This window comes from Kryptolebias marmoratus, linkage group LG2, assembly GCF_001649575.2.
Source record: "Kryptolebias marmoratus isolate JLee-2015 linkage group LG2, ASM164957v2, whole genome shotgun sequence".
Classification (NCBI taxonomy): Eukaryota; Metazoa; Chordata; class Actinopteri; order Cyprinodontiformes; family Rivulidae; genus Kryptolebias; species Kryptolebias marmoratus.
In genome coordinates, this window is record NC_051431.1 from 2141380 (window position 1) to 2166566 (window position 25187).

The window sequence follows — 25187 nt, forward strand, 5'->3', positions numbered from 1 at the left end:
AAAATATTCACTTCTCTTTGCTTTCCCCAGCAGATGGCACTAAACTCTTATTTTTGTTGTTTCCTCTTTGGGAGGTGAGATGTTTTTTTTAATTAAAAACTGTTGTCTGTTGTTTAGGTTCTTGCAGCTTTATGAATATTGTTATTTTTAAATCTTTTTCATGGTTTGATTGATTAGCTGGAAGGAAGAGAGGAACCTAAATTTAAAAATGTAAATCATATAATAAAAAATTCCAAAACAGTTGGGATGTTGTCTAAGATGTAAATAAAAACAGAATGCAATCATTTGCAAATCTTATAAACCCATATTTTATTCACAATGGAAAACTGAAAATATTGCAAACAAAAATCAGATCATTTTGAATTTGAACACATCTCAAAGTTGTTCCAGAGGCAACAAAAGGCTGTAAAAGTGAGCGGGACGAATGAGAAACATCTGGAGGAGCTTTTAGTAACTAATGAGGTTAATTGTCAGCAGGTCAGTGAGAGGAGTGGAGATAAAAAGAGGATTTAGAGGCTGAATCTAAAGAAGGAAAGATGGGCAGAGGTTCACCAGGCTGAGAGAAACTGTCTGAAAACAGGAATAATTTCATCTCCAGGTCCTAAAATCATCAACAGATCTGAAGAATCTGCAGAAACCTCTGAGGTCAAAGGTCAAGGCTGGTTCTGGTTCTGTTCTGTAAACACAGCTCACCGTGCCGTCCACAGATGCTGCTTAAAGCTCTATCAGGCAAAGAAGAAGCCAGATGTGAGCAGATCTGTCTCCTCTGGACCAAAGAGGTCAGCCTGCCTCTCTGATGGTATGGGGGTGCATTAGTCCAGGTTTTAGAACAACAGACAGAATGGGACAACCTCAGGTCCAGATGTTTAGAGACTGATGGGAGAAGAAGAGGAGGGAAACATCTGGAGCAACTTTAAAGAGACGAGTTGCTGCCATAAAATTAAGAAATACTACTGGTAGAAATCTTTGGATTGGATGTGTTTGTTATGTTTTGTTGTAAATAAAATTTGGATTTAGGAGATTTGCATCTTTGCATTCTGTTTTTATCGATCCTTTTCACACGTCCCAACTTTCTTCAGAATCGGGGTTGTCGTTTTAATTCTCAATGAATGTCACAGCTGTCTGAACGGACCGACCGAGCAGACGATCGTCAGACTGGCTGTAATCCCTCACAGATCACCAGTCAGGGCAGCGTTGGAGGAAGTCTGTGAGGATTGGCAGAAACAGCAGATATTATGACCGGATGAAGTGGAAAAAAGCAGATTGTTTGTGTTGCGTTATTCCTTAAAAAAAAAAACTTTTCACCTTTAAGAATAAGAAGTTTATTTAACCAGGCAACCAGAGCTTGTTTGGAAAAACTCTGATTCTAAATAAAAAGAAATGCTCGAAATTAATCAACGTTTTGTAGAAACGTTTCTGACCGATGTTAAAACCATGCATTTGTTTGTGTTGGTTTCTCGGGGTTAGTGCGGTCTATAGTTGGATCAATCCCTGCTGACGTGGGCAGACCTTTAACACACACACACACACACACACACACACACACACACACACACACACACACACACACACTTTACCCTTCAAATGTAGAAAACAACAAACAACCATTCCTCTCCTATACCCCATTAGATGTATTGACAGTTCCATATTCAATATTTTTTGCTGCAATTAGTTTATGCACAGCTGACTGGACAGTGCTGCTAATGAAGCCAGATTTCTCTGAAACCCGGGGTTTGGACTCTGCAGCTCGCTGCCTGATTCGCTCCGGCTGATCTTTACGCCATCGATCCTGGTGCCATTTCAGCAGCCCTCTGCGGTCCTGGCAGATGTTATCCCTGCTGGCTCCAGTACCAGAACCAGGAGGTCTGCAGCTGCAGGCGAAGGATGAGGCCCTGGATTCGTTCCCGCAGGTTCCGATCCGTCCAGGTAAGACCTGCTTCTGTTCTGGGCTCGGGTCAGGTGAACTTGAACTCTGCAGGTTCTCACAGTTTTCAAGTTCAGAAACAAACATAAACAATCCAAGGATGTTTTAACAAAACGCTTTTTAAGTTTTGAAAGGAAAAAAAAAAGCTAACTTCAAGTACCTAAACTAGCTACAAGTAGCTAAATGTTAACTAAAAGTAGCAAATACTGGCTAAAAGTAGCAAGAGGTTAGCTACAAACACAGAAAAGCTGGCTAAAATAAGAAAAATGGTAACTAAAAGATGCAAAATGTTAGCTAAAGGTAAAAGTAGCAAAACTCTACGTAAAAGCAGCCAAAGGTAAGCTACAAGAAGGAAAAAGTGTGCTAAAAAATAAAGCTAAAGGCTGGTTAAAAAAGTCCCAAAATGTTAGCTTGTAGCTAAAAGTAGCAAACGGCTATTTTAAAGCCAAAGTAGCTTAAGGCTAGTTAGGAGCTAAAAGCTAAAAGTAGCAGAGCTGTTGCTAAAAACTAAAAAGGAAAGACAAAAATAGAACAAGTACAGAAAAACAGATTTCAAAGAGAATAATGTTTTTGAAGCGATTAAAGATATATCAGCGTATTTCTATATTTAAATAATATTTCTAAAAGTACAAAAGTTACAAAAAGCAAAAGTCATAAATGAGCTGAACTTTTTGATGTATGAAGGGCTCAAAGAGGACAGAAGTAATGAGATTACAAAGAAACATACGTTAAAAATAAAACAGTTTTAAAAAATCGTTGTTTTTTATTGCGTGAATGCTGAAGGAAGCAGCAACACAAAGTAGTAGGAATGAAACCCGGATGGCTGATTTTTTCTGTGTAGCACCTGAAGGCAGCACGAGGCGCGCGCGCCTGTGTGTGTGTGCGTGCGCGCGCCCTGGCTGACGTCCCTCCCTCCTTCTTTCTCTTCTTCTTGTCACTGTTTCTCGGCAGCCGAAGAGGTGGGAAGAATCCGGGATTTTTCTGTTTTTTTTAATCGTGTCTGGGTTTTTTTTTCTTCCTCTTCCTGCCGCAACAAATGCTACGTTTCTGGTACCGAGAGAGGACGGGTTCGAGCTGTGCCGCCCGGTGAGTCTGCTTTCACCGCGACGATGAGAGCCGCGAAGGGTGGACTGGGCTGAGAGGAAGGACCGGGGAGAAGCTGCCTCTTTCTTCGATACACAGCCCGCAGGGTTGGCCATTGATTTATCTCCCAAGGCTGCGTTTATCCGCCCGCCGGCGTCCAGAAATGCCGCCTCAGCCCGTTTAGCTAACTGCCCGAAAGAAGCCACATTAGCTAGCTAACAGGAAAACACAAACTCCCCCCGTTTTTAATTTTTAATTTTCCTGAACTCAAACCGCGGTGGTCTCACCACTGTTTCCTTTTTTACCTTTTATCCCCGCAGCGGTTCACCTCAGTGGTTTTATCCCCCTTTTTTTAAATCACCTGAGCATGATTCAGCTGGAATTAAACCGGCATTTCTCATCAATCCGTCCGGTGTTGACTGAACCCATACGGTAGCATCTGGAAGGGATTTTTAGGAGGGGGAAGGTAAAGCTAAGCAGGTTCGGTTCTGTCCGTGTTGTTCTTTTTGGACCAACAATGAGGTGGATGTAGCTAACCAGTTGTTTTTTTTAATCTATATTTTAAACGCATCACTTTGAGCTGGATCCCTGTGATCCGTGCTGCCTTCACGGACCCTGACAATGAGGAGGATGGTGTGAGGAGAAGCGCTGTTTTCCTGCCTCACACTCCGAGCCTGCTGGGACTCTCCGGGCTCATTTTTTAAAATTAAATCAACTGTGAACGCACATCCTCCTCGGCCCGGCTTTTATTTATTTATCTCCTGGACGGACGAGCTCTCAGGGACAGGAAAACAACAACAACAAAAATGGCTTTACGCACGGCGCTGCCTGGGAACGAGCGGAACCCGGAGCATGTAAGTAAATTAATTAAAAACGTCTGGGTTTTTCACCTTCAGCTGCAGGTTCGGCTCATGATTATACCCTCTGAGATTAATCCATGTTTAAACAGCAGCTGCAGGCCTGGATAATCTGTGGCTCGTTCGGGACGGTTTTCAGGCTGCAGAGGTGACTTAATGGGGTGCTGAATTATGTGCATGTAATCACTGATTTTCACCGCCTAGCCTCTTCATTTCTTCCTCCAGCTGATCAATAATTAATCCATCAGATGCAGGACCACCCTGCCCTAAGTCATCCTTCAGTCCACCCTTTCATCACTTCATTTTCTCACTTTAAATCTGTCCATCTGTCCAAACAATCTGATTTTTTTGGCTTATGGTTTTAAAAAAATGGGAATTTGTTGATCCAGAAGAAGGTAAAGCGCCCATATTTCCATTTGTCGTCCAGCTGAGAGATAATCTTAACATAATTTTTAACTTTCAGGTCCAACTAAAGCGGCTTTATTTTCCCAAAGGTGCAAAATGAAAAACTTGTTCAACAACAAAACAGGCTGTTAGTTTACATTTTCAGCTGTTTATTTCCCGTAAATCACACGGTTTGGTTTGTCAGAGCATGCTTTGTTTCCACCGGGAAAACAATTTAATGTTCTGCAGAAGCAAACTCAATCTGTGGGGCGAATAACGGTTTATTCCAGGTTATTTAACAAAAAATAACTTATTCTAATCACTGAAAAAGCTTCTGGACTTTCATTAAATAAAGCATTTGCTGTAAGTTTCATGGCAGTCTAAACATATTATGCATATTTTTGTGACCAGCAGCAATTCAGGACATTATTTTTCCCCAAAATTTATCATTTTAAAACGCTTTAACTTTATGTTTATGTTTCTTCTTAAGCTTAAACTTTTGTTGGCATACCAAATATTTGTATAGAAAGGGTGGATGAAAACTGAATTTTAGGCAACACAAAATCTGCTGGACGCCTCATGTTGGACGAGCAAAAACCGCAAAAAACGTGTAGCAGCGTTGGGTAAAAAAAGCCACATTATATTGCAGAAGTCTTTGTGTATTTTGTTGTTGAGAGGTTTAATCAGATTTAAATAACTGTGTGGAGATCTGGGTAAATCACAGGAAAAAAGAGCCAGAAAGGTTGGATTTCTGGAGCAAAAATTCAACATTTTTAAGGTCAGATTTATTGAAATATGTGGCTCTTGTAAAACAAACCGAGCAGGACACACTTTGTTACCAGAAAATATATAAAAATGTGTTCACAGAAAGAAAAGAGAGCTAAATTTAAAAACAGACAACGAGGAGCTCAGCTGTCTGTGGAGTGAATGTGTTTATATAAAGCAGTATTTGGAAAATATACGGTGTTAATATTTTACTGTAGGGTGATAAAATATGGATAATTGTATTTAAGATAAGTTAAATAAAGGTAGGAATTAAAAAGCATGTTTGTTTGTGTTACATTGCAGTCTGTGGAGTTTGATTTGCTTGGTAATTATGACTTTAATATGACGCCTTTCTTCTGTTTCCATCTGTTTGTTTTAATGTTTGAAACGCTGCCTCCTCTGATGGTTGATGAACCTGTAGCAGCAGCAGCTCGGTGCTGCAGAAATCTGCTGCGTCAGGCTAGCCAGCTTCGCACCGCTGTTGTTTTTCTGCTGATTGATTTGTTTTTATTCATATTTTTTTTTTTTTCTGATTTTGAGTTGAAGGGTTCTTTTGAAAGGTTGCGTAAAGATGCATGTCAGGCGCGGGGGTCTCCGGTTTCTTGAGGCGCAGCTTCGTAAACCGTCCCCACCTTTATCTCAAGGGCACTCAGCTTTCACCGGTCTCCTGCAGTCCGTCTGGATTCGAAGCTTTCACAAAGAGCCAGCCAGCCAACAGAAGGCAAAATACAGAATAAGGTTATCTTTGCTGTGTGTCGTCACCACATAAATGACTTTTGTCTGCTTAATTTGTAGAAATCACTCTTATAGATCACAGAATATACTGTCTTCCTTTGCATTCTCATTGATATTTTACTTCCAGTGATTGTGTTGGTGAGAAATATTAATAAAACATAAAGTTTCCCATCCTGGTTGATGTTAATTATGAAGGAGCCTTCGTCCCCCTGACTCACCCTGGATTGTTACACCTCGGTGTTTATTCTCCCAGTAGCTCTTTTATATGAAGCAAACTTCGGGAGGAGTTTTGATATTTACATGAACCTGTCCAGGCTGGTTTGAACACTTTGCGTTGAGTCACACCTGAATGTATAGCTCAGACGTAAGACTCAAAGTTATTACCTTAATAACCGCGTTTAAATGGCTCAGTTACGCCAACAGCAGAACCCTTTGTAGTGAGCTTTTCCCCGTCACGACGTACATTTAGTTTAATTCGTTTTACCCCAGAGTAACGAAACAGTTTCTCCTGAAGCAGAGGGGTTAGCCGAAGCTTCGCCCACCGAACCCTTGGTGTAATTACGTCTTTCTCAAAGTGAAGTTGGTTCGTTTGTGAAGTTTACAAATAGAATTTAATGTCTAACGTTAAACGCTTTATAAGTGTTTCAGTATTTCGATGTCTCAGGTGATCTGTTTGCACTTGGAGTTTCGGATGTGAATGACTCTCAGCTACTATTACACCAAAGTTTAGCTCAGTGCAGATGTGGAGCAACGTTTGTGTAGGCGTAGTTGATTGGCTGTGACGGCCATATTGACATGGGTTGAGTCAAAGAGCAAAGCAAAGATCTTACTCAGTGTGTTGTGCTCTAAGTATGTGTTTGAGGAAATGCTCAGCTACTACCACGTCAAGTTTTAGCTCAACGTCTGTAAAACTGGCCGAGTTGAAGCCATTTTTGTTCTTTCTAAGGCCACTTGGCTGTGGCAGCCATATTGGATTTGGTTAACTCCAGAGGCTAATCAGTTGTAGATGTTCATCCGGTGGTTTCATTAAAATCAGTCCAGTGGTTCATGAGATATTTTGCTAACAGACTCTGACAGTTAATGTCAGATTTTCAGGAAAGCTCTCAGGCAGTGTGCAGAGCTCAGAGTCTGTGTTGGGGAGGACTCTCAGCTACTACCACGCCAAGTTTCAGCTCAGCATCTGTGAAATTGGGCGAGTTGTAAACATTTTTGTCTTCAAAGGTCATTTGGCTGTGGCAGCCATCTTAAATCTTAATGTTTTTCAGCTGTAGGTGTGCTCTCTGAGAGTTTTATTTTAAAACTTTTATTGATTCATTAGATATTTTGCGAACAGCCCAAACAAACACAGAAAACATGATTGCTCTGCCGGCGGCGGCGGGCGATAACTGAAGTGATGTTTTGTTAGCAACCGGCCCCCGTTATTAAAGTTAATGACAGTTCGACTGCAGCAAATCTTTATTTTTTATATGCAGAACACCGTGTTGAGACAAAACTAGCGTAACAGAACCTTTTAAGCAGCGCAGGACAGAAAATAAGCAGTTTAGCTGTAAGCTGGGAAGCAGAATCATCAGGTTTTCTTCTGTCCAGCCTGTTGGTAACGTCACCATGGCAACAAAAGAGGTCCTCAGTATCCTCACCTCCCTATTATTCCTCTTCGTCCCACCCTCCCCTCTCCCCCACTCGTCTTTATCCGTTTTAACCCAGACGTTTGCTCTCGGCACCCTCACTGGTGTCTGCTTTTTTCTAATTAAAGGCCTTATTTCGCTCCATTGTTTAGCTTTAGAGGAAAAGATGAGGAGGTGGAGGCGAACATGGCAGCCTGTGATGATGTTAAAGCAGACTGTATCTTTATGGACTGCAACATAAAACACTTTACAACACAGATACATGAAAAAATTAACTTTAAGTAAATGTTTCTACCATGTTAGATTAAGTAAATGTTTGGTTTAGTGTAGGATTGTTGCTAAGAGCTGTAGAATAAATAGAAAACATGTCACGTTATCGATGTTTTGTTTCTGTAATAGTCGTTGGAGCAACAGCCACAGTTTTACAGATCCTTTTCTCTCCTTCTCTTCATTTACGTTTTATTTCTACTCCTCAGAGTAAGAGTGTTAAAGTCTGTCACCTTGTTTTGTGATCCTTCAGACCTGAACAGTGACAATCATCTCAGCTGAGTCCGTTTTATCTTTGTTTCACCTCAGACAGCAGAACGATCACAAAGTTTAGCATCTGTCCTGTCACAGAAATTGGTTTATTGCCTGTTTTTGTAGGTTAATTTTTACCTTTGTAAACACATTACTTTACTTTGGTGTCAGAATAAATTAATTTTGAACACGAGCACGTTAAGAAAATCCTCTAATCAGTCAGAGTTTTTTTTAATTTAGTTTCTGTAATTTTAGAGTGAGTTTGGAAACCTTTCAAGCTTTTATTTTAACATATTCTTAACAGATTACAGAAATAATTGGTGATTTGATTGTGATTAATTGCAAACGTTCACATCTTGCATTCTTTTTTTTTTCAGCCTGGTGACTATTTCCTGTTTTTGTGTCTTGTTGTTTTGCTTAAAAATGTCATAAATCAACTGTGGGTTGTGTCTTTATCAGTGTTCATCTTGAACTTAGACTTAGTTTGTTTGTTTTTTTCTACTCCTGATGATCTTAACTAATCTGCATATGAAATAGCTTTTTTGCATCTGAACTTTTTCTGTTTGTTTTCAGTCAGTTTCCTAATTAACATTCAAGCAAATACTCTATTTTTATTGTTGTTTTGTATTTCTGTCACAAGCATTTTCTTATTTCTGCTCATGTTGAACGTGAGACAGTTTTAGAAGCTGTTTTGTTTAGGTTCTTGTGCAGAAGTCGACACTGAAGGTTATTAGAATGAACAGAGATGCGTCTAACGTACGTCTGTGCTTCTTTTTTCTGGTGAACTTTGGGAAAAGGTGGACTGTTTTGCTCGGGGCTAGTCATGAGGTTTTATGTGTGAGAGAGAAAAGGAAGTCGTACAGTGGGTGTGGGTGACTGCTTGTGTGCACACGTACAGCTGTGCGCTCTCGTGAAAAGACCAACATGTCTGCCTGTGTGCGACGACTGCAGGGCAGAGCGGGGCGTTTGTGTTCCCCGGACGACCGAGGGATTCATGAACTCGCTGTCCCGACACGTTACCTTCGCCTGCTGCTCTCGATGGCGTTGGTTTCACCTGGAAACACAGCAGATCTGAACCATGAGTGATGGGTGCAAAGTCAGGCAGGCTGCTGCTAGATAACCTATATTTGTCAGAACCCTTTTCTGATGTGCCGCGCTAACGCAACTTCAGTGTGTGCTTAGGGTACAGCGATAGCCTAAAGGCAAAATAAAAAAAAACAAAAAAACAAGATAGTTGCAAGGAAATGTCCAGTTTGAATCCCTGAAGCACGGATTGAGTTACCAACTGTTAACCCTGTTTAACTACCACAACCACGGTGCACGTCACCGAGCGTCTCTGGTTGTCTGTAGGGGTAAACTGTGGCAGCACTTAGCTGTGAAAGTTTAAAAAGAGCTTAAGAGCTTAGCAGGCCTTCCTGTAAAAGGGTTACTCAAGAGCGTGTCGTCGTGTTAAAATAAAAATCAAGGGTTTACTAATGAGAGGGCGTCACTTTTTGACCTGTTTTCAGTCATGTTTTTCCAAACGGCTCCTCAGTTTGCTTGACGTGACGCTCTGGTTCCTCAAGAAGAAGTTTGAGAAACTGCTTACGCTGCTCTCCCCCCATCCCCCATACGTGCTGATGAAGCTATTCTGAGACACGTTAAACCAGATCACACCAATCTATGGAGACATTTTATTAAATACAGAAACTGTTGTGCAGTGACTTTGAATGTTTGTTTTGTGCAGCATCTACTGAACATTTGCAAACCTCATATTTAGTTTCAATTAAGATTCACCTGTTAAAATGTCATTGTTTTTAATTAAACTCAGTCTCAATGTAACGGCTTCTCAATTAGCATTTCTCGAAATATTATTTACCAAAATATCGTTCACTATCTGATCTTTCTAAGCGTGTTCGTGTTGTGTAAGCAGTTATTGTGTGAAGTAATGAAAACAAGGATGTTGCATCTCTAAACCACCAAGTGTCAACATTTTGGTTTAAAAGAACAGAAACTTGTTTTAGAAGCTTCGTTAAAAGGCTGGATGAAAATGTGCAGCGGGTGGACGTGACGCACTAAATCCAAGCGTAATTGTCACCGTTTTCAGTCAGCATAAATAGCTTTTTCTGTCCGTCGTTATGTAATTCAAGCTGTGTAATTCAGCGTTAGTTAATGGCTGCTGAACAGGTGGCTTTCTCTGGAGATCAGGCTACAGCGAGAAGAATGACTGCTCGTTCTAACTGCCGTGCACACACACACACACACACACACACACACACACAAACCCCTGCAGACGGACATATTATCAGACGAGGACAGTTACAGAAAGAGGCAGCAGATGAGCATAAAGGCCACGCTGATGCTGCTGGTCGGCGCACACAGCCGGCCTGTTGTGTTCATTGTGCGACAGGCCTCTTTCAGTGTCAGACTCTCAGGTGTAGATTTTCTCCTCAGGCTCCGGCTGCTGCAGATTAACCCCTTCAGAGACTAAAGTCCTGCTTCCTGTTATCTGTCGGCTGATTTTCTGGTCAGCATCTGGCCTCTCTTCTTTGTTCTTCTTCGCTCTTAGTAGACTGAATGAGCATTTTCCCCCTCTTGTTTTCAACCTACTCTGCTTTAAACTAATTTCCTTTACATTTTAGCTGCATTAGAGACAAACTTGAAGCATCCTTTGTTTAATTTGTTTAATACTGTTGCAGCAGATAGAGCTTCCACAGTTTCTGTCCGTTTGCTGCTGACAGGTCCTCCACGACTGAAGAATATAATTTAGCTGTAATCAGCAACATAAAAGTCACATCCCATGTGGTTGTTGACTGTTTAATAGTGGAATATCTAATGAGGATATCCAGCCACGATTTCTGCACAGAGCTAAGGTCTTGGCGTCTCATGTACTGCGAGCTGAAACACTTTATTGTGCATAATTATGAATCAGACTGCAGACGGCTCAGAACTGATCAGATTGTGAACTTTTTCAGTGCTGGAGAAGTGAGTGGGTAGAAAGCACTGAGCATAAATTACAGGAGTGAATGAGAAGAGTTTAATCAGAGTTTAAAGATGAATAAATACACTGAAAATGATGAGCAATAAAGGGAACATATCAGTGATTGGTCTCAGGATGAAGTTGTTTCCATTATTGATTCTGTTATGTTTGAAGTGACCCGCAGTGGACGTTTAAGGGTCAAATAACTTCAAGTAAATATTGTAAAACCTCACACTCCCCCCGATGTGTGTGGCATGAAAAACAAAGGTTGTTAGTTTGTAAATAGGTGAGCAAGAAACATGTTTCATAAAGCACTTTGTGGAACTTAAACCAGGATGGAAAAACTACGTAACTGTAATTTATTTAGACCTAAGTTATGAAAAGAAAACTCATTCTTCAGGGGTTGCAGAGATTGTTTTAAAATGAGATCAGGAAGCGACGGGAACACATCATTACACAGAGAGAGGAAAAAAGTCCGCCTGTGTCGAAACGTGGAGGCAAACCGAGGTTTATCCGAGAAATGACTCAGCTGTTTAATCCACTTCTGTTGATCCAAACAGAATAAATCTGACCCGCCTAAGTCGGCTCAACACAGCCCTGTGATGAGTTTTATGCTGCCTAATGTGGCCGAACTCCAGCTCTGTGTGTTCGTAGCTCCGCACCGTCCAGACAGAGTCTGGTTACGCTTTGCATACTGGAGCCAGACAGGGGAGAAGACGTGCCTTTCCCCTCATCTGTCCTTTTCAGATGGCTTCTGTCCGACTCGGGGCCGAGTCGGCACTAACATTTAGAAAGAACTCGCCTTGTTAGCAAAAACAAGCTGAAGTTGTTTTTAAATTCACACCAAAGTAGAGTATTCTTAAAAGCACGCATCGCAAATCAAACATAAAAAAGGTTATCCTGACTTTGAAAGAGCTCATTCTTCCCAATATATTTATGTGCAACTCTAATGCCCCTTTTCCACTGGCTCTACTTGAGCAGCCCCGCTCCACTCCACTCTACTCTGCTCGGCTCTGTAAACAATGCATCGCATTTCCACCCGCCAGTCTGCTCGGTAGCAGAGGAACGCCTCCTTGTGTTGGGGGGAGGCGGGGTCTAAAGCCGCACCGCTACCGCATTTGTGTAAACAACGGAAGCGCTATGGAAAACGTTGGCCCTGTGTTGTTGCTGTTTTTTAAACTTATGGGGATTCTCCTGAGACTTCAGGAAGAGAGGCGCAGTGGAAGAAACGCTCTGGATGCTGCGATTGTTGCACGGAGTAGGACAGCTGTTATCCACCGGACATTTTAGGTTTTACAGCGCCTGGGGGACAAACATTGCAGGGTAAGCTAATGCTGTTGTTTATAGTCCTATTACTTTGCTACCGTTCCAAAATTGTCTATCTGTGTTTTCTTCGCTCTTCTTACGCTTCAATCTGACCACACCCACGACCAATGAGTGAACAGGAGCTAGCTTGCGTCACCCACGAAATTGCCGGGGCTGGCCTCGAAAAAGGCCCGTGTAAACGCTCGCAAAGCGAGCCGAGTAGAGTGTAGCCGGGACCTTTAGAGCCAATGGAAAAGGGGCATAAGATGCAGGTCCACACTCAATGTAAACAAAACACTCTGCTGAATCTGCTGAAAACCACGTGGCAGACCTGCGTCAGGGTGGCTGTAGTCTGTGGAGGTAAACAAATCGCCACTTCGGCTGTTTTTGTAGGTAAACAAACGCTGCTGGTCGTTGGCACCCGCTCGCAGATATCACTTAAAAAATGTGCTGACATTAACGATCAATATGAGAAAAATATTGTGCAGATTTTCTTTCTAACTTGATGATTTTTTTTCTTTTTTGTGTGGTCTTCATGACTTTGAATGAGTACGTTAATTTTAGACGTAAAGGGAGAGTTCAGTTATTTATGGTATGGGTGACAACTGAGGATGGATTTTATTGTGGAAGTTGAAGAATATGATTAAAATCTGCAAAGTTCAAGAACAATAACAATGTTTAATGTGATTAGAGGGAGCAAGTTTCTCGATCTGTGTCCAAGAAGCTCATTTTCAAAGTCATGTTAAACTGAAAACGATGAGGATGTTGTTGGTGACATTTATAAAAGATTACATTCTTAGTTTTAGTTTTATTACTTGCTTTTGTATTTGGCTTGAGACAGAAGGTTATGAAAGTTCTTCCAGTAAAACATAACATTTGCGTGCCTTGGGGACATGTTCTGCAGATCCAGAACATGTCAGAGAGATTCACAGTCAAACGGCTCCGTTACTGAAGCTTTGACTGTGGAGAAGGAAAGAATGTCGATCAGCTGCTCTGTTGCTTTGAGTGTCTGAAATGTTCTCCAGTGAGAAACAGACGCAGCGTCAGGAACGAACACTAAGCTCGGTGTTATTTACACTTCCACTGGAAGAAAGACAAAGAATGATTATTTATTTTCATCTGTTGGAGAGTCAAGTCAGTAACATCACGTATTTTTATTCATAATGTTATATTACCTTTAAGGACTTTTTGATTTGTTCATAATTGTTTTGCAGATTTAATCCAATTCAAGATGGCTGCCACAGAAGCAGTAATTTTTACAGATATTGAGCTGAAATTTGGTGTGGTAGTAGCTGAGTCATCCCTCACACGCGCTCCGAGCGCTGACGGATCACTCAACCTCACGTTATGCCTTCCTAGTTTTTAACTTTGATGGAATCCTTTTGTGAGCGTTCGGAGCAAAGCGAGGCCTCGCCGACTGATCGGCCCCCGGCTCCACGCCATCACGCCCTGCCTGACGCAGGCTCGTTTTTCCTTCCTCGCGGCCGCCGAGCCTTGCAGCACAGCATGTGACACGCCTGCCGTCATCGCCGTGACATCTCTCTTTCCAGGACAAGAAGTGACGCAAGTTCGATTTTTCTGATTTCCTTCTGCTTTTTGTCGCACAGGGATCCTCCTGAACTGTTGAAAAATGTAACGTTTCTGCAGAGAGACGCAGGAAGCATCTGTTGAGGGGTCAGACAGAGCTTTTATTTTCTGTTGTTGACAGTAAAATAAGAGAGGAGAACGGTGAATAAGTGTAGAATTTGGAAATGCTGGTTGCATGGAAGGTATGTTATGTTTTTACAACTATCTGCTAGTAATTTTCATATTCTGTACTTTTCTCTTTCAAGTTTTTACAATCATTAGTTAAAAAAATGACCTTTGAATACTTTTTGACTCCTGTGTTGAAACATGAGGAATCTTATCTGTCAATAAGACATTTCACTCTTTTTTTTTTTTTTTTTTTTGGTCAGGAGAGTCTAAAGTTTCATCACAGACTAAAAACAGCACAGATACTGTCGTAAATCCTCGTTCCTTCCTTTATGTCGAACCTTAGAGCTGAAATAAAATGTATTTATATTTTATCGTCGTTTCCTGAAGGCAGAGTGAGGATGTTTCTGTGATCGTCTCTCTGTTATTAGCAAACATATTCTGTGAATTACTGAACAGATTTTAGGTAAATTTTTTAAATGATAATCTTTGGGTTGCCATCTTCAACCTTTTGGAGTTGATTTGTTTTAGAATGGCTGTCAAAGCAAAGCTATCTTAGCAAACACAAAAATGGCTATAGTTCGGCGAATTTTACAGATACAGAGTTAAAATTTGGTGTGGTAGTAGCTGAGAGTTATCCCTAACACATACCCTGAGCACTAATAGATTCCTCATGATCTTTGTTTAAAAATTGGCTATTTACCGTTCGGAGTCAACCCTGTTTGTCTGTTAGGAATTTATCTCATGAACCACTGGATGAATTTTAATGAAACTTTTAGGAAATGATCCTTGGATGTACATTTACAAACGATTAACTTTTACAGCCCAATTCAAGATGGCTGCTACAGCCAACTGACATTACGAAATGCACATCTGGCTTTAACGAAGGCAGTTTTCCAAGAGTCGCATCATGTGAGATATTGTGTTGAGTGATATGAACTCCTTTAAGGAATGCTTAAATATCTTTATGGATTTGTTTTTATCCGAGTTTAATCAGCTTCTTGATCTGGGTTAACATACTGGTGTGTGTGTGTGTGTGTGTAAATATGTTAACACACATTTAAACTGAGCTACAGTCGCAGGATGCCTTGATTCTAATAGAAAATCTCTGAATCATGTTTAATTTCTCTACAGCTGCTGGTGACACGTGTCATTGTCTGATCTCAAAACATCTCACAGTTCAGCTGATACCGTATTAGTTGCACGTAAATGCTGTTGTAGACTTGTTACCAAGTAAATTGATGAAAATATTAGTCTTTAACCAGCTTTTATCCTTTTTCTGTGCTTTGGGTCAAATCTCGTGAAGAGTATTAAAAACTCCCAGGACACTTTGAGAGAAAAAAAACTCATACATGTGGACAAAAATAGACACATAATCAGATTAAAATGGGACATTTGTTTTAGGATCATTTCAGTTTGGACAAAATGTTTACATGTTTGATAAAAGTCTGTATTAGGTTGAATTTTTCCATGTAAATATGCTGAGTGACACTTTGGTTAGCCTCAAGTGTGTGTGTGTCTGTGTGAGGGTGTGTGTGTGTGTGTGTGTGTTAAGACAGCTGATAATTACGCCAAACCTCTGCAGGGGACCGACGTCACACATCCTGTCGATGCAGTCACTACGGCACATCCAGGACACCTCAGGCAGGGCGTGGTTCATTGTTTGGAAACACGTTTGTGTTCGTCACACTTTGTCTTCATTTCTGTCTTTATTTAAAACCACAGTAACAAAGCACAGAAAGTAACATCTGAGTTTCAGTTTGCACGTAGTGACCCGACACGTCTGGATGGTTATTTATGAGTCCAGGAGCGGAACAGCAGTAATTTCCTCCCTGATCAGAAAAAAGAAACCAATATAAACAGACAGTGACATTGGAAATATTTACCTTTCATAAAAACGTAAATATCTGCATCTGAAACAAGCCGAAATGAATTTTTTCCTCCTCAAATCGTTAAAAAGCATTAATTTTATGAAATGTGTCGGAGTAGGATCCCTTCCACGTCGAGGCTGGGATGGATTCATGAGTTTTCATTCATCTTCAGCTCTGCGCCCACGCAGACCGGCACAGATGGACGATAACGGCTGCTCTGGAGGAAAAAACTACGCTAGACACGCAAACCTGCATTCCACAGAAATGCCACCACGTATATCAGTTGATGCTTATTTGTGGGGAGGATGTGAAATGAAAGGTTTTCACAGTTTTTTTCTCATTTCACGTTTTAGCTGATATAATTGGAGCACTAACCTTAATGTCTTTTTGAAGGAGAAGATTTCATTTTCAAAACATGTCTGCTGCTGATTACATGTTGAGTTCAAAGCTTTGTTTAAGCAGCACTTTTTAATGTCACCTTGTATTTTTTATATTGTAATAATTACTTTTATACTTAGAAGCATAAATACGTGTGCAACTTCTATTTTGAGCTTGAATTTAGAAGAAAATTTACTCAAATTTAACATTCTTTGGGTGTTTCTGACTAAATCTTTTATAAAGTCTAAAAGCTGAGAATAAAACAGGCTTTCAGTCATTTAAATGCTTGAATGACAAGTCCTGTTTTGTTGTGTGAGTTAAACTGTTCTCACTGTCGGCCCGTCTGTCCTTTAGTGCGTTTATTGTTGCCTAAATGAGGTCAGGTTGTCATTACACTGCTGCACAAGAATTCACAGAAAGAAAGTAACTTACAAATGTGGCCGGGTTAATTACAGTCGAGGCAACATCACACAGAGGAATTCCACTAAAATGTTATTTTTGCCGTAATTGGTCTATTCTGAAAGTTTTTACTGTGCATTTTAGGCAAATACCGTTTTTGAATTTGTACAGAAATGATTTTTCTTTGGACAAAATGATTTATTTAGGGCTAATTAATATATCCCTTTTAAACAGACAGCAACAAACTGTTTAAAAGCTGAGAAAGCATCTCAACGAGTCCGATGGATCAGGCCTGAGCTCCCTGTGACCATAGCTTCCACTTTGTAATCCTTTCAAAATAAAACCACAACGGCAGAAACAGACGCTGAGGACTCTGAGTTGTTTCTCTTTTGGCCATGAGGGTCACATCAATTCTTCGAATGTCCATTTTTAAACCGGTCTTTGAATGTTTGAAAGTCTCTGCGAACTCCGAACAGTTTTACTGAATTTGAAGCGTTACAGGTGGAGAGCTTTCAAAGCAAATTAGATTTAAACGCAACAAAAATAAGGCAACATTAAATGGGTTTAGCCTTGGTCGCATCCTTGACCCATCGGTTCCTCGAAGATTTGAAGCCGGGTGTCGTCTCAGAATCGGATTTCTCTCGACGCAAGGTCACGGAGCGGCTTGTTTGCTGAATGTGCAAATCACATTGTTAAAGCCGCCCCCACCTAACCAAACGTGTTCCCAACCGTCCCCCCATCCATCATCAGGAGTATGCCACGTTACATTTAAAAGCCTTTTTTTTTATCCCAAAACCTCTCTCCGAAATATGCTTTCTGAGTCATTCCACCAACAACAGACACACACCGAGTGAAGAAACTGTGGTAATCAGAAGGAATGAGGGGTTTATTTTTTTTATTCCTCCCCAAAAAGATTAGGTGTCTGAGACGTGGGTGGAGGCGGTGTGGCGGAGGGCAACAGTGAAGCCTAAATTTATGTGAGCTCGCTGAAAATGAAGATAGCAGCCTGAGACAAAAGAGAGGGCGTGCCCGGGCAGCGAACGGGGAATAAAGAGAGAGGATGAAAATTGATTTGTTTGGGGGATGGGATGAGAACGGGAGGGAAAGAAAGGATGGGGGGAGTAAATGGGGGGGAAGGGTGAGGAGGAGGTAAAAATTAAGATGACTGAATAATTTAAACAAGGAACAAAGACGTTCCAGAGTTCTGTAAACATCTTTAAATAGTACGACAAACATGTTTGCTTTGTTGCTTTAAAGCTCCCAAAAGTTTTTTAGTTTCTGTGTTTTGGTGCTTTGTTTCTCTTAACCCCACAGTTTATTGGAAATCATCTCAGCTTGTGTGGTTTCATTTCATAGAAAGCAGTGAAATATAAAAAAATATAGTTGTCTGGCTCACATTATTACATACAGAAGTAGTTATTTAACATATTGAGGATTATAATGTATGTTTTTAAAAGCTATAACATTCTTTTAGGCAAATAAAATACTGACGGAGTTTTGTAAAGAAGTTTAACCAAATTTTCTGCTTAATATTCATGTTTCTTTTTTTTTACAGCACCTTTTCTGCCTTTTCAGGCTGATTTATTAGACATTTTTTGAAAAAGAAACTGTTTTTGAAGTTTAAACTAATGTTTAAATGAAAGTAGAAGAAATAAAAAGAGAAAGCTGTGAGAAACAAGACGTGATCTCATTTAGTCTCATTCAGTCCCAGGAGATGAAACGGGTCTCAGAAGGTGCTGAATGACCATTAAACCTGAATATTAGTTATTGACTGAACGGTTCAGAGGAAGTGGATCCATTCCTGGTCCTGTAGGACCACTATCCTGCATGTTTCAGTTGTTTCCCTGGTCTATAGCAGGTCTCAGATATTCTGATCAGGTGTGTTGGAGCAAAGAAACACCTAAAACATGCAGGGAAGTCGCCCTCCAGGACCAGGATGAGACTCCACTGAAGCAGATGAGGAAGGTGTGGATAAATCCAGCATCTCACTGGGCTGCGACTGCCGGAGACTAGTTGACAAACAGCATTCACAATGTCTCGGTTTCCTTGCACGAGTCGTAGTGGTCTGCAGCCTCGTCGGTTGAATTTTGAATGTGTAGAAAAAAAATTGTGCAGCTAACTTCCTCTCAGAGTTGTCTGAAGCGTGTCCGAGTTTTGTTTCTGTAAATCCTAGATCTGCGTTTCTGCACCTCCACAGGAGCCTTCCTGTGACAGAAAACATCCCTGAATGACTGCGTCGATAATAAATAATAATTATTGAAAAACTGGTCCAAATCTCAACTCTGGTGGATTAAACCATACCGTGAGGGGCAGTTGCCAAGGTGGCCACAAAATAATGTGCGTGGCCACGAATACAGTTTTGAGAGCCAAGCGCACACAGAAAAGGTGTGATTTTCAAAAACTGTCCGTTCAAAATGCAGCCGCATGACTCTCTGCTTCAGTGGCTGCGATATATATAAGTTCTACCAGCAGCGACTAAGCTTTTGTCTCAGTTCCACCACATCTTTGTACAGAAAAGGTTTGTTTTTGTTTTGAACGCTGCTTGCTACATTGGCTTCGTTTGGAGACGATGTGGTTTTCTCATTTCTTATCTGTGTGCGTACGTATGTAGCTGGTAAAGTGATGAAATATGTAAAGTACAATGCTGCTAAATTGTTTTGCAGTTTAGTTTTGTTTACCCTTTCTTACAAAAACGGCAGTTCTCCCAGTTTTTCCTACAGTACATGTTGACTCTGTAAGATCTAAACACACAATGCATTTTTTTTAAATATTCTTAGATCTATATTAGGTTTAACTTTGATTAGATAAGTAAAAATGTCAGCCTGAATAAAATTCAAAAACTGGTAGTCCTGTAATACTTCTGATCGAAAGAACTAACTCGACAATAACCCTGAGTACCTCAAGTATCTAAAAATAGTAAAGTGTTCCTTCTGAAGTTGTTGTACAGGAAACAGTTTATCACATCGGACAACAGATACGGACATGGATTAACTTGACTGCTGCTCGTTGTCACAGCTTTGTTGTGAAAAGGAGCTGTAGACAAACTGTTGACAGAATTGTAAAGTAATACTGTTCACACTTCAGCTTGTTGGATCTGCAGACAGGAAGTCAAGTTTGTCTGTGAGGCTCTGAAGCTTCCGGTTCTTTCTTGGTTCCTCGTGTTGTCCACAGAAGAACAGTCCAAGATGGTTTGTTTCCGTTTTTGTTCTGTAAAAGCAGACGGGGAGATTAGACTGTAATATTTGTGCAAGTCCTCAGTTTTGTTTTGTTGCATCATAACTCAACTGCAGGATGTTTGTTACAAACTAAAGAAATTTCATTTTTTTGTGGAAATGCAATTTGAACACTGAGCTGTTAAAGCTAAAAGGAGCAAAGAGGACGATGTTTTTAATGAATTCAGAAGAACTCCATGTAGTTCTATGGGGAAATTATTAAATATATAAAAGTTACAAAAACCAAATGTCACTGCAGCCATCTCCTGAACGTTTTGATACACGAACGCTTAAAATGGTACAAAGTCTGCGGTAGTTTGATTGCAAATAATGAACGAAAATAAAAAAAACAGGATAAAGTGACTCATGCTGAATCGGCATTCACACAACGAAACGAAAAAATGAGCGTAAAAGTCCCTTTGTTTTAGATCTGATTGTTTGATTAGTGTGAAGATAAAGTTCAGCTCATGCAGAGCTTGAAGGTCTGTGTTTAAAATTAAAAACTTGTGTCTCTGCAGCGTTTAAGGAAGTCGGGTTAATGGTGACAACAGAACGGCGCCTATCGGTGGCTTTAATGCAGACCCAGCCTCTCATTCACTTCATATTTACTGTGAACATCATGATACTAATACAGTTAAGGCTGCAACTGAAAGTCTTTGCTATTTTATTTTTAAAAGTACTTATAATCTACCCTATTAAAGGTACTAAAATGCCCTGTTAATGGTAAAATTACCCCCTCAAAAAACTGAAAATCATACATTTTAAAATGCTTGAACCATCAAATGTGTCTTTTTTTTCATGGATAAAGAATATTAATGAACTAATTATTCAAGCTGTAATTCAGAGAATGTATACAGTTGAGTTTATTTAACAAGGACATTAATGAACATTAGATAAAAGACGATTTTTCATCTGTTGTCCTTTGGTAGGCATTAAAAGTCAGCCTAAAACAAATTAAAAACTAACAAAATTATTCAAACCCTAAAAATATATATATACATATATATTTATTACCACCCACCATCCCACAACAAATTAATAAAAATGTGATACAGCTAAAACTATACCACATAAAATACTGCTGTTAAATACCAGAAAGCTTTAATGTGAAGTAAACGGATATATCAACAATCAACAACTGGACTACAGTTTTATGGTTTCATGTAAAATAATTCATCTCCAGTGGCCAAAAGCTTTTATTTCTAATTTTATTTATGCATTTTGCACCTTTCTAGTTCAATTTTACTCAATGCCAACAAAAATAAACATTTTATTATGAATGATGGGGGTTCCTAACGTTCTGTGAACCGAATCTTTTTTTTTTAATCACTGTCTTTTTTATTAATTTTTTTCCCTTTTATACATACAGTATGTGAGTATAACGAGGTGTTTATCCAGTACAGATACAACAAAAAGAAAAAAAAATATAATAGTAATAGTATACAGAAAATCAATCCCTACAAAGCAATCCCGTTTAGCCCACCCAGGTCACTACTCAGTAGATCCACGCACTATATTCCTATCCCTGACAGAAATGGAACGTATTCTAATAAAAAGAATTGACTCCAGTAATCTGGATCATTATTTATTGTTTTGAAATGAGTCAAGAAAAGGCCCCCATGTTTTTTTCAAATTTACTGGTTGAGTGTTGAAGAGAGCATCTAATTCTTTCCAGTTTCAGACACGACATAAGGTCACATAACCATTGCTTGTGAGTTGGAGGAGCAGCACCCTTCCACCTGGTCAGAACTGTACGCCTCCCAAATCTCTTTTTTTTAAACGATAATCGGCATTTAACCGATATGTTCTGTGTGTTTTCTCCTCAGCATGCCTCCCTGTCTGCCAGCCGCTCAGAGAAAGGTACAGGCTGGTCGAGCCGCTCGCTCGGCGCCCGATGTCGAAACTCCATCGCCTTGTGCTCCGATGAGCAGCCGCACATCGGAAACTACAGACTGCTCAAAACCATCGGCAAGGGCAACTTCGCCAAAGTCAAGCTGGCGCGGCACATACTGACCGGCAGAGAGGTGAGCTCGTTAATACGGATAAAAGTCCAATAAATCCTTTTTGTTCTTCTGAAGGAAGCGGGAAAAGTCATTTTTTTATTTGTAAACTTGTCAGGCTGGAATAAAAATGAGTGGTTTGAAAGTTCTGGGAACGAAGCAGATTTAAGGAATCTTTCTCAGGTTCGTCTCTGTTCTGTTCAACACTGTAAGCTTTCTTCTCATAAAGCTCCTGACCCACATTCAGGCTCGGGAAACCTTTCGTGTCTTGGTCATGTGAAAGCTGCTGTTCAGCCCAAATAAAACCGGAGTCAGTCGGCTTGAGGCAGGCTTTGACCCGACAACCTCTTAGTTCATGGAGACAATTCCACCTTCGCAATAAAACAATGAGTTTTGGGCTTTGTTCTCACTTCTCTGGATAACGCCGTTTTTGGTTTTCTGTGACACTAATAATTGCAGGAAGAGCTCACTAATGTTGATCGGCAGCAGTTATGAAATTCGATCAACAATATCTCAATAAAAAAGCACAAAAGAACTGCGACGTTGTGTAAATTGTAAACAAAAACTGAATGCAGGGATTTACAAATCTCATAAACTCAATAAAAGACAGTAAATGTATCAAATCTTTAAACTGAGAAAGTATTTTTATAAAATAAAATAAAGCCATTTAGGATTTAATATCAGCAGAACATCTCAAAGAAGTTGTTCCAGAGGCAACAAAAGGCTGTAAAAGTGGGATAAATGAGAAACATCTAATTAAGTTAATTATCAGCAGGTCAGTTTGGGGATAAAAATAGGATTTTAGAGGCTGAAAATAGTGGAATAATTTCAGAATAATGCTCTTTAACAGAAAATTGGGCAGACTTTGAATCTCCCGTCATCTACAGTTCATAAAATCATCAGATTTGAAGAATCTGGAGAAATCTCTGAGGTCAAAGGTCATGTTTTGTTGTGACTGAAATAAGGGGTTATGAGATTTTTAAATTATTGCGGTCTGTTTTTAATTTACATTTCACTCAAACGTTTTCAGAACTGGGCTTGTATAAATTATGTTTTCTGTTTGAAACATTTAGTAATTTATGACATTTTCTTGATCAAACTGATAAAACAATCGCAACCAGCTAACTGGAAACATTACTTAACGAGTTCAAACTGTGAATTTCAAGATTTATTGAATAATAAGTTGAGAAATTGATTTATTTTTTTATTCCAGGTTGCTATAAAGATCATCGATAAAACACAACTTAATCCAACCAGCCTGCAGAAGGTGAGTCGCTCTTTACTCTGTTCCTGTTTTAGGATCCCACTTTGATTCTTTTTAACCTTTTTACATTATTAGTTCACTTATTTTCTTTTGTCACATGAATATAATTAAAGATTAGGGTCATTTGGACAAACAGCTTTCTCATGTGTGACGTCTTTTCTTGACTACATGGTCTAATATAACATCCAGAGAGCAAAAAATGCTTATTTTTAAAATGAAAATGAGCTAATTTAGCGTAAAATAAGGCTAAACGGTGACATTGATCAGAAGCCCTAACATCTGTAGTAAAGCTAATAGAAATCAAACCAGTAACAATACTTTAGAGATGGTGACAACATTTGTGTAGTGAAGGTAAAGCTTCTTGTATTTTTAAACGTCAGCAATCAGCTGGTTATCCACAGCAGTAAATTTAGTCACCATGCAGGTTTGGAGTTCTCACAGCTTAAAGAAGCGACTCTTTGTTCACAAACTTTGGCCTTGACTGGTTTCGGGTTTGCTTTAACTTTCTCTGCAAAAAGGCGTCCGTTTCCTCTGGAACAGTCCTCACATCACACACATTGATGAATTATTTGCCGGTTAGGTCACCTGTTCAGGTCCGGACGTGAGTCAGCTGACGGCAGGATATTTGGTTAATGATCAGAATGATAATGCCTGCTTCCACCTTCCCAAACAGCCATGCTAGTACTGTTCTTTGGTGGTAAAATAAACATGAAATACAGAGAGAAACTGAGCTTTTTCAACTCTACAAAAATAATCTTCCTAAATATGCTACCAATCCAAGATATTTCAAAATACTGAGTCTCAATCTGATACCTGCATTAATTTGTATTTTTTTTTAAACTATAAGCACATTAAAGTTATTAAATCTGAGCTGTTTTGTGTTTGACACATCAGTAGCTCTACAACGCTGTAAAAAAACCTTGTTAATTTTGTTCCTCAAGTTGTTTTTCTTTATGACCCACACGAGAAAAATAAATTTGATGAGCACATATGGTGCACCCTTCAACTCTGTGTGTAAAAACTGGATAAACGGTGAGTTTTGTAACAGCTGTCTGTCAGAAGCGAGGTGCATGCATGCATGCAGGGCAGTGTTTTAAGGCTGTGAAGGGCATTTTGTCCCTTGCCCAGGCCCCTTCAGCCAGGAGCTAAATTCCAGACGAGGAAACAAAAGAGGCGGTGGTGTCGGGATGGGGAGGTGGGGCTGGTTGGGGGCACTGGCACAGGAGCTGGGACCCAAAGAAGACATGATATAGAGCAGAACCGGAGACAACAGACTCCCGTCTCTGTTTGTAGACCTGCACGGGTGAAAACGTGCGAAATTCAGCGCATCACACCCTCTGCTCTGCCTTTGTCTGCGTGTGTAATGCCATTATCTGGACAGTACGCTGCGTTTTGTTTCTGCTGTGTGCTTTGTTGTTATTCTGCCGGTCTGTAAGGGAATGATTGCAGAACAAAGGGACAAGAACGCAAGCAGAACGTTTTCCCACAAGGCCCGTCTTCAAAGCATTAAGTATACAACAGCAGAAGAAGAAAAGTTTGCTGCCTTCCCTTTGTCTCCACCTTTTCCTTTACGTCTCCCTCTTTTGTTTTCTTCTTCAGGTTTAGTTAACATTTGTAGAAGTGGCTCTAATTATCATTATTTAATCAAGATGAATCTGGAGTTTTATGATGTGGGTAACAGTGGAAACAGTTGGGAGACGAGTTGGTTGCAGTGTCAACTGACCGTTTTGAGCAGCGAGTTTTTGAAAACCACGGCTCATTTTTTGTCTGCAGCTTACAGAACTGGATTCTTGGTCATTGACATGATGTTGTTGCCCGCCTCGCTCGTTTGGTTCCCTTCTCTGCAACTGTCCTCCAGTGGCGGCTGACCAATAGAGGGCGCTAGGGCGCCGCCCCACCACTCACATTACCTTGAATAAGACGTAAAAAAAAAAAAAAAATTAAATAGTACATTAAAAATATTTCGAAATATATGTATATATATTTAGTTGTGAAAGATAAATATTTTATAGTTAATGATCAGTAAAGTTGTTTCGTTCTTCGAGGTTGTCTGATTTGCGACGTATTTCCGCCCCGGGGCGCAAAAATCTTTGTCCATAGACTCTCGTTAAAAGTTGTACATGCGCAGTAGCTCCTCTTCAGTACAAGAGATAGGACCGTTCAGGGCGCACCTCTCCTGCGCCCAGAGCTGACTCCGCCTCCCGCCACCGGAGCG

The 25187-nt window shown here is 40.2% G+C and overlaps 1 protein-coding gene across 8 annotated transcripts in view; it reads left to right on the plus strand.

Annotated features, from left to right (window-relative positions):
- Nucleotides 1-1869: 1869 nt before the first annotated feature.
- The window catches only part of mark4 (microtubule affinity regulating kinase 4), a 63730-nt gene continuing 40412 nt past the window's right edge, over nt 1870-25187 (plus strand). For 3 of the 8 annotated variants that reach the window (XM_017436276.3, XM_017436280.3, XM_017436278.3), the window contains exons 1-3: nt 2845-3861; nt 21535-21732; nt 22922-22975. In XM_017436276.3, the coding sequence (XP_017291765.1) occupies nt 3814-3861; nt 21535-21732; nt 22922-22975 (300 nt within the window). In that variant the 5' untranslated portion in view covers nt 2845-3813. Of the gene's footprint in view, nt 1927-2842; nt 3862-13795; nt 13926-21534; nt 21733-22921; nt 22976-25187 lie in introns of those variants that run through there. The other 5 variants (XM_017436282.3, XM_017436275.3, XM_037982032.1 and 2 more) reach the window with 4 other exon arrangements.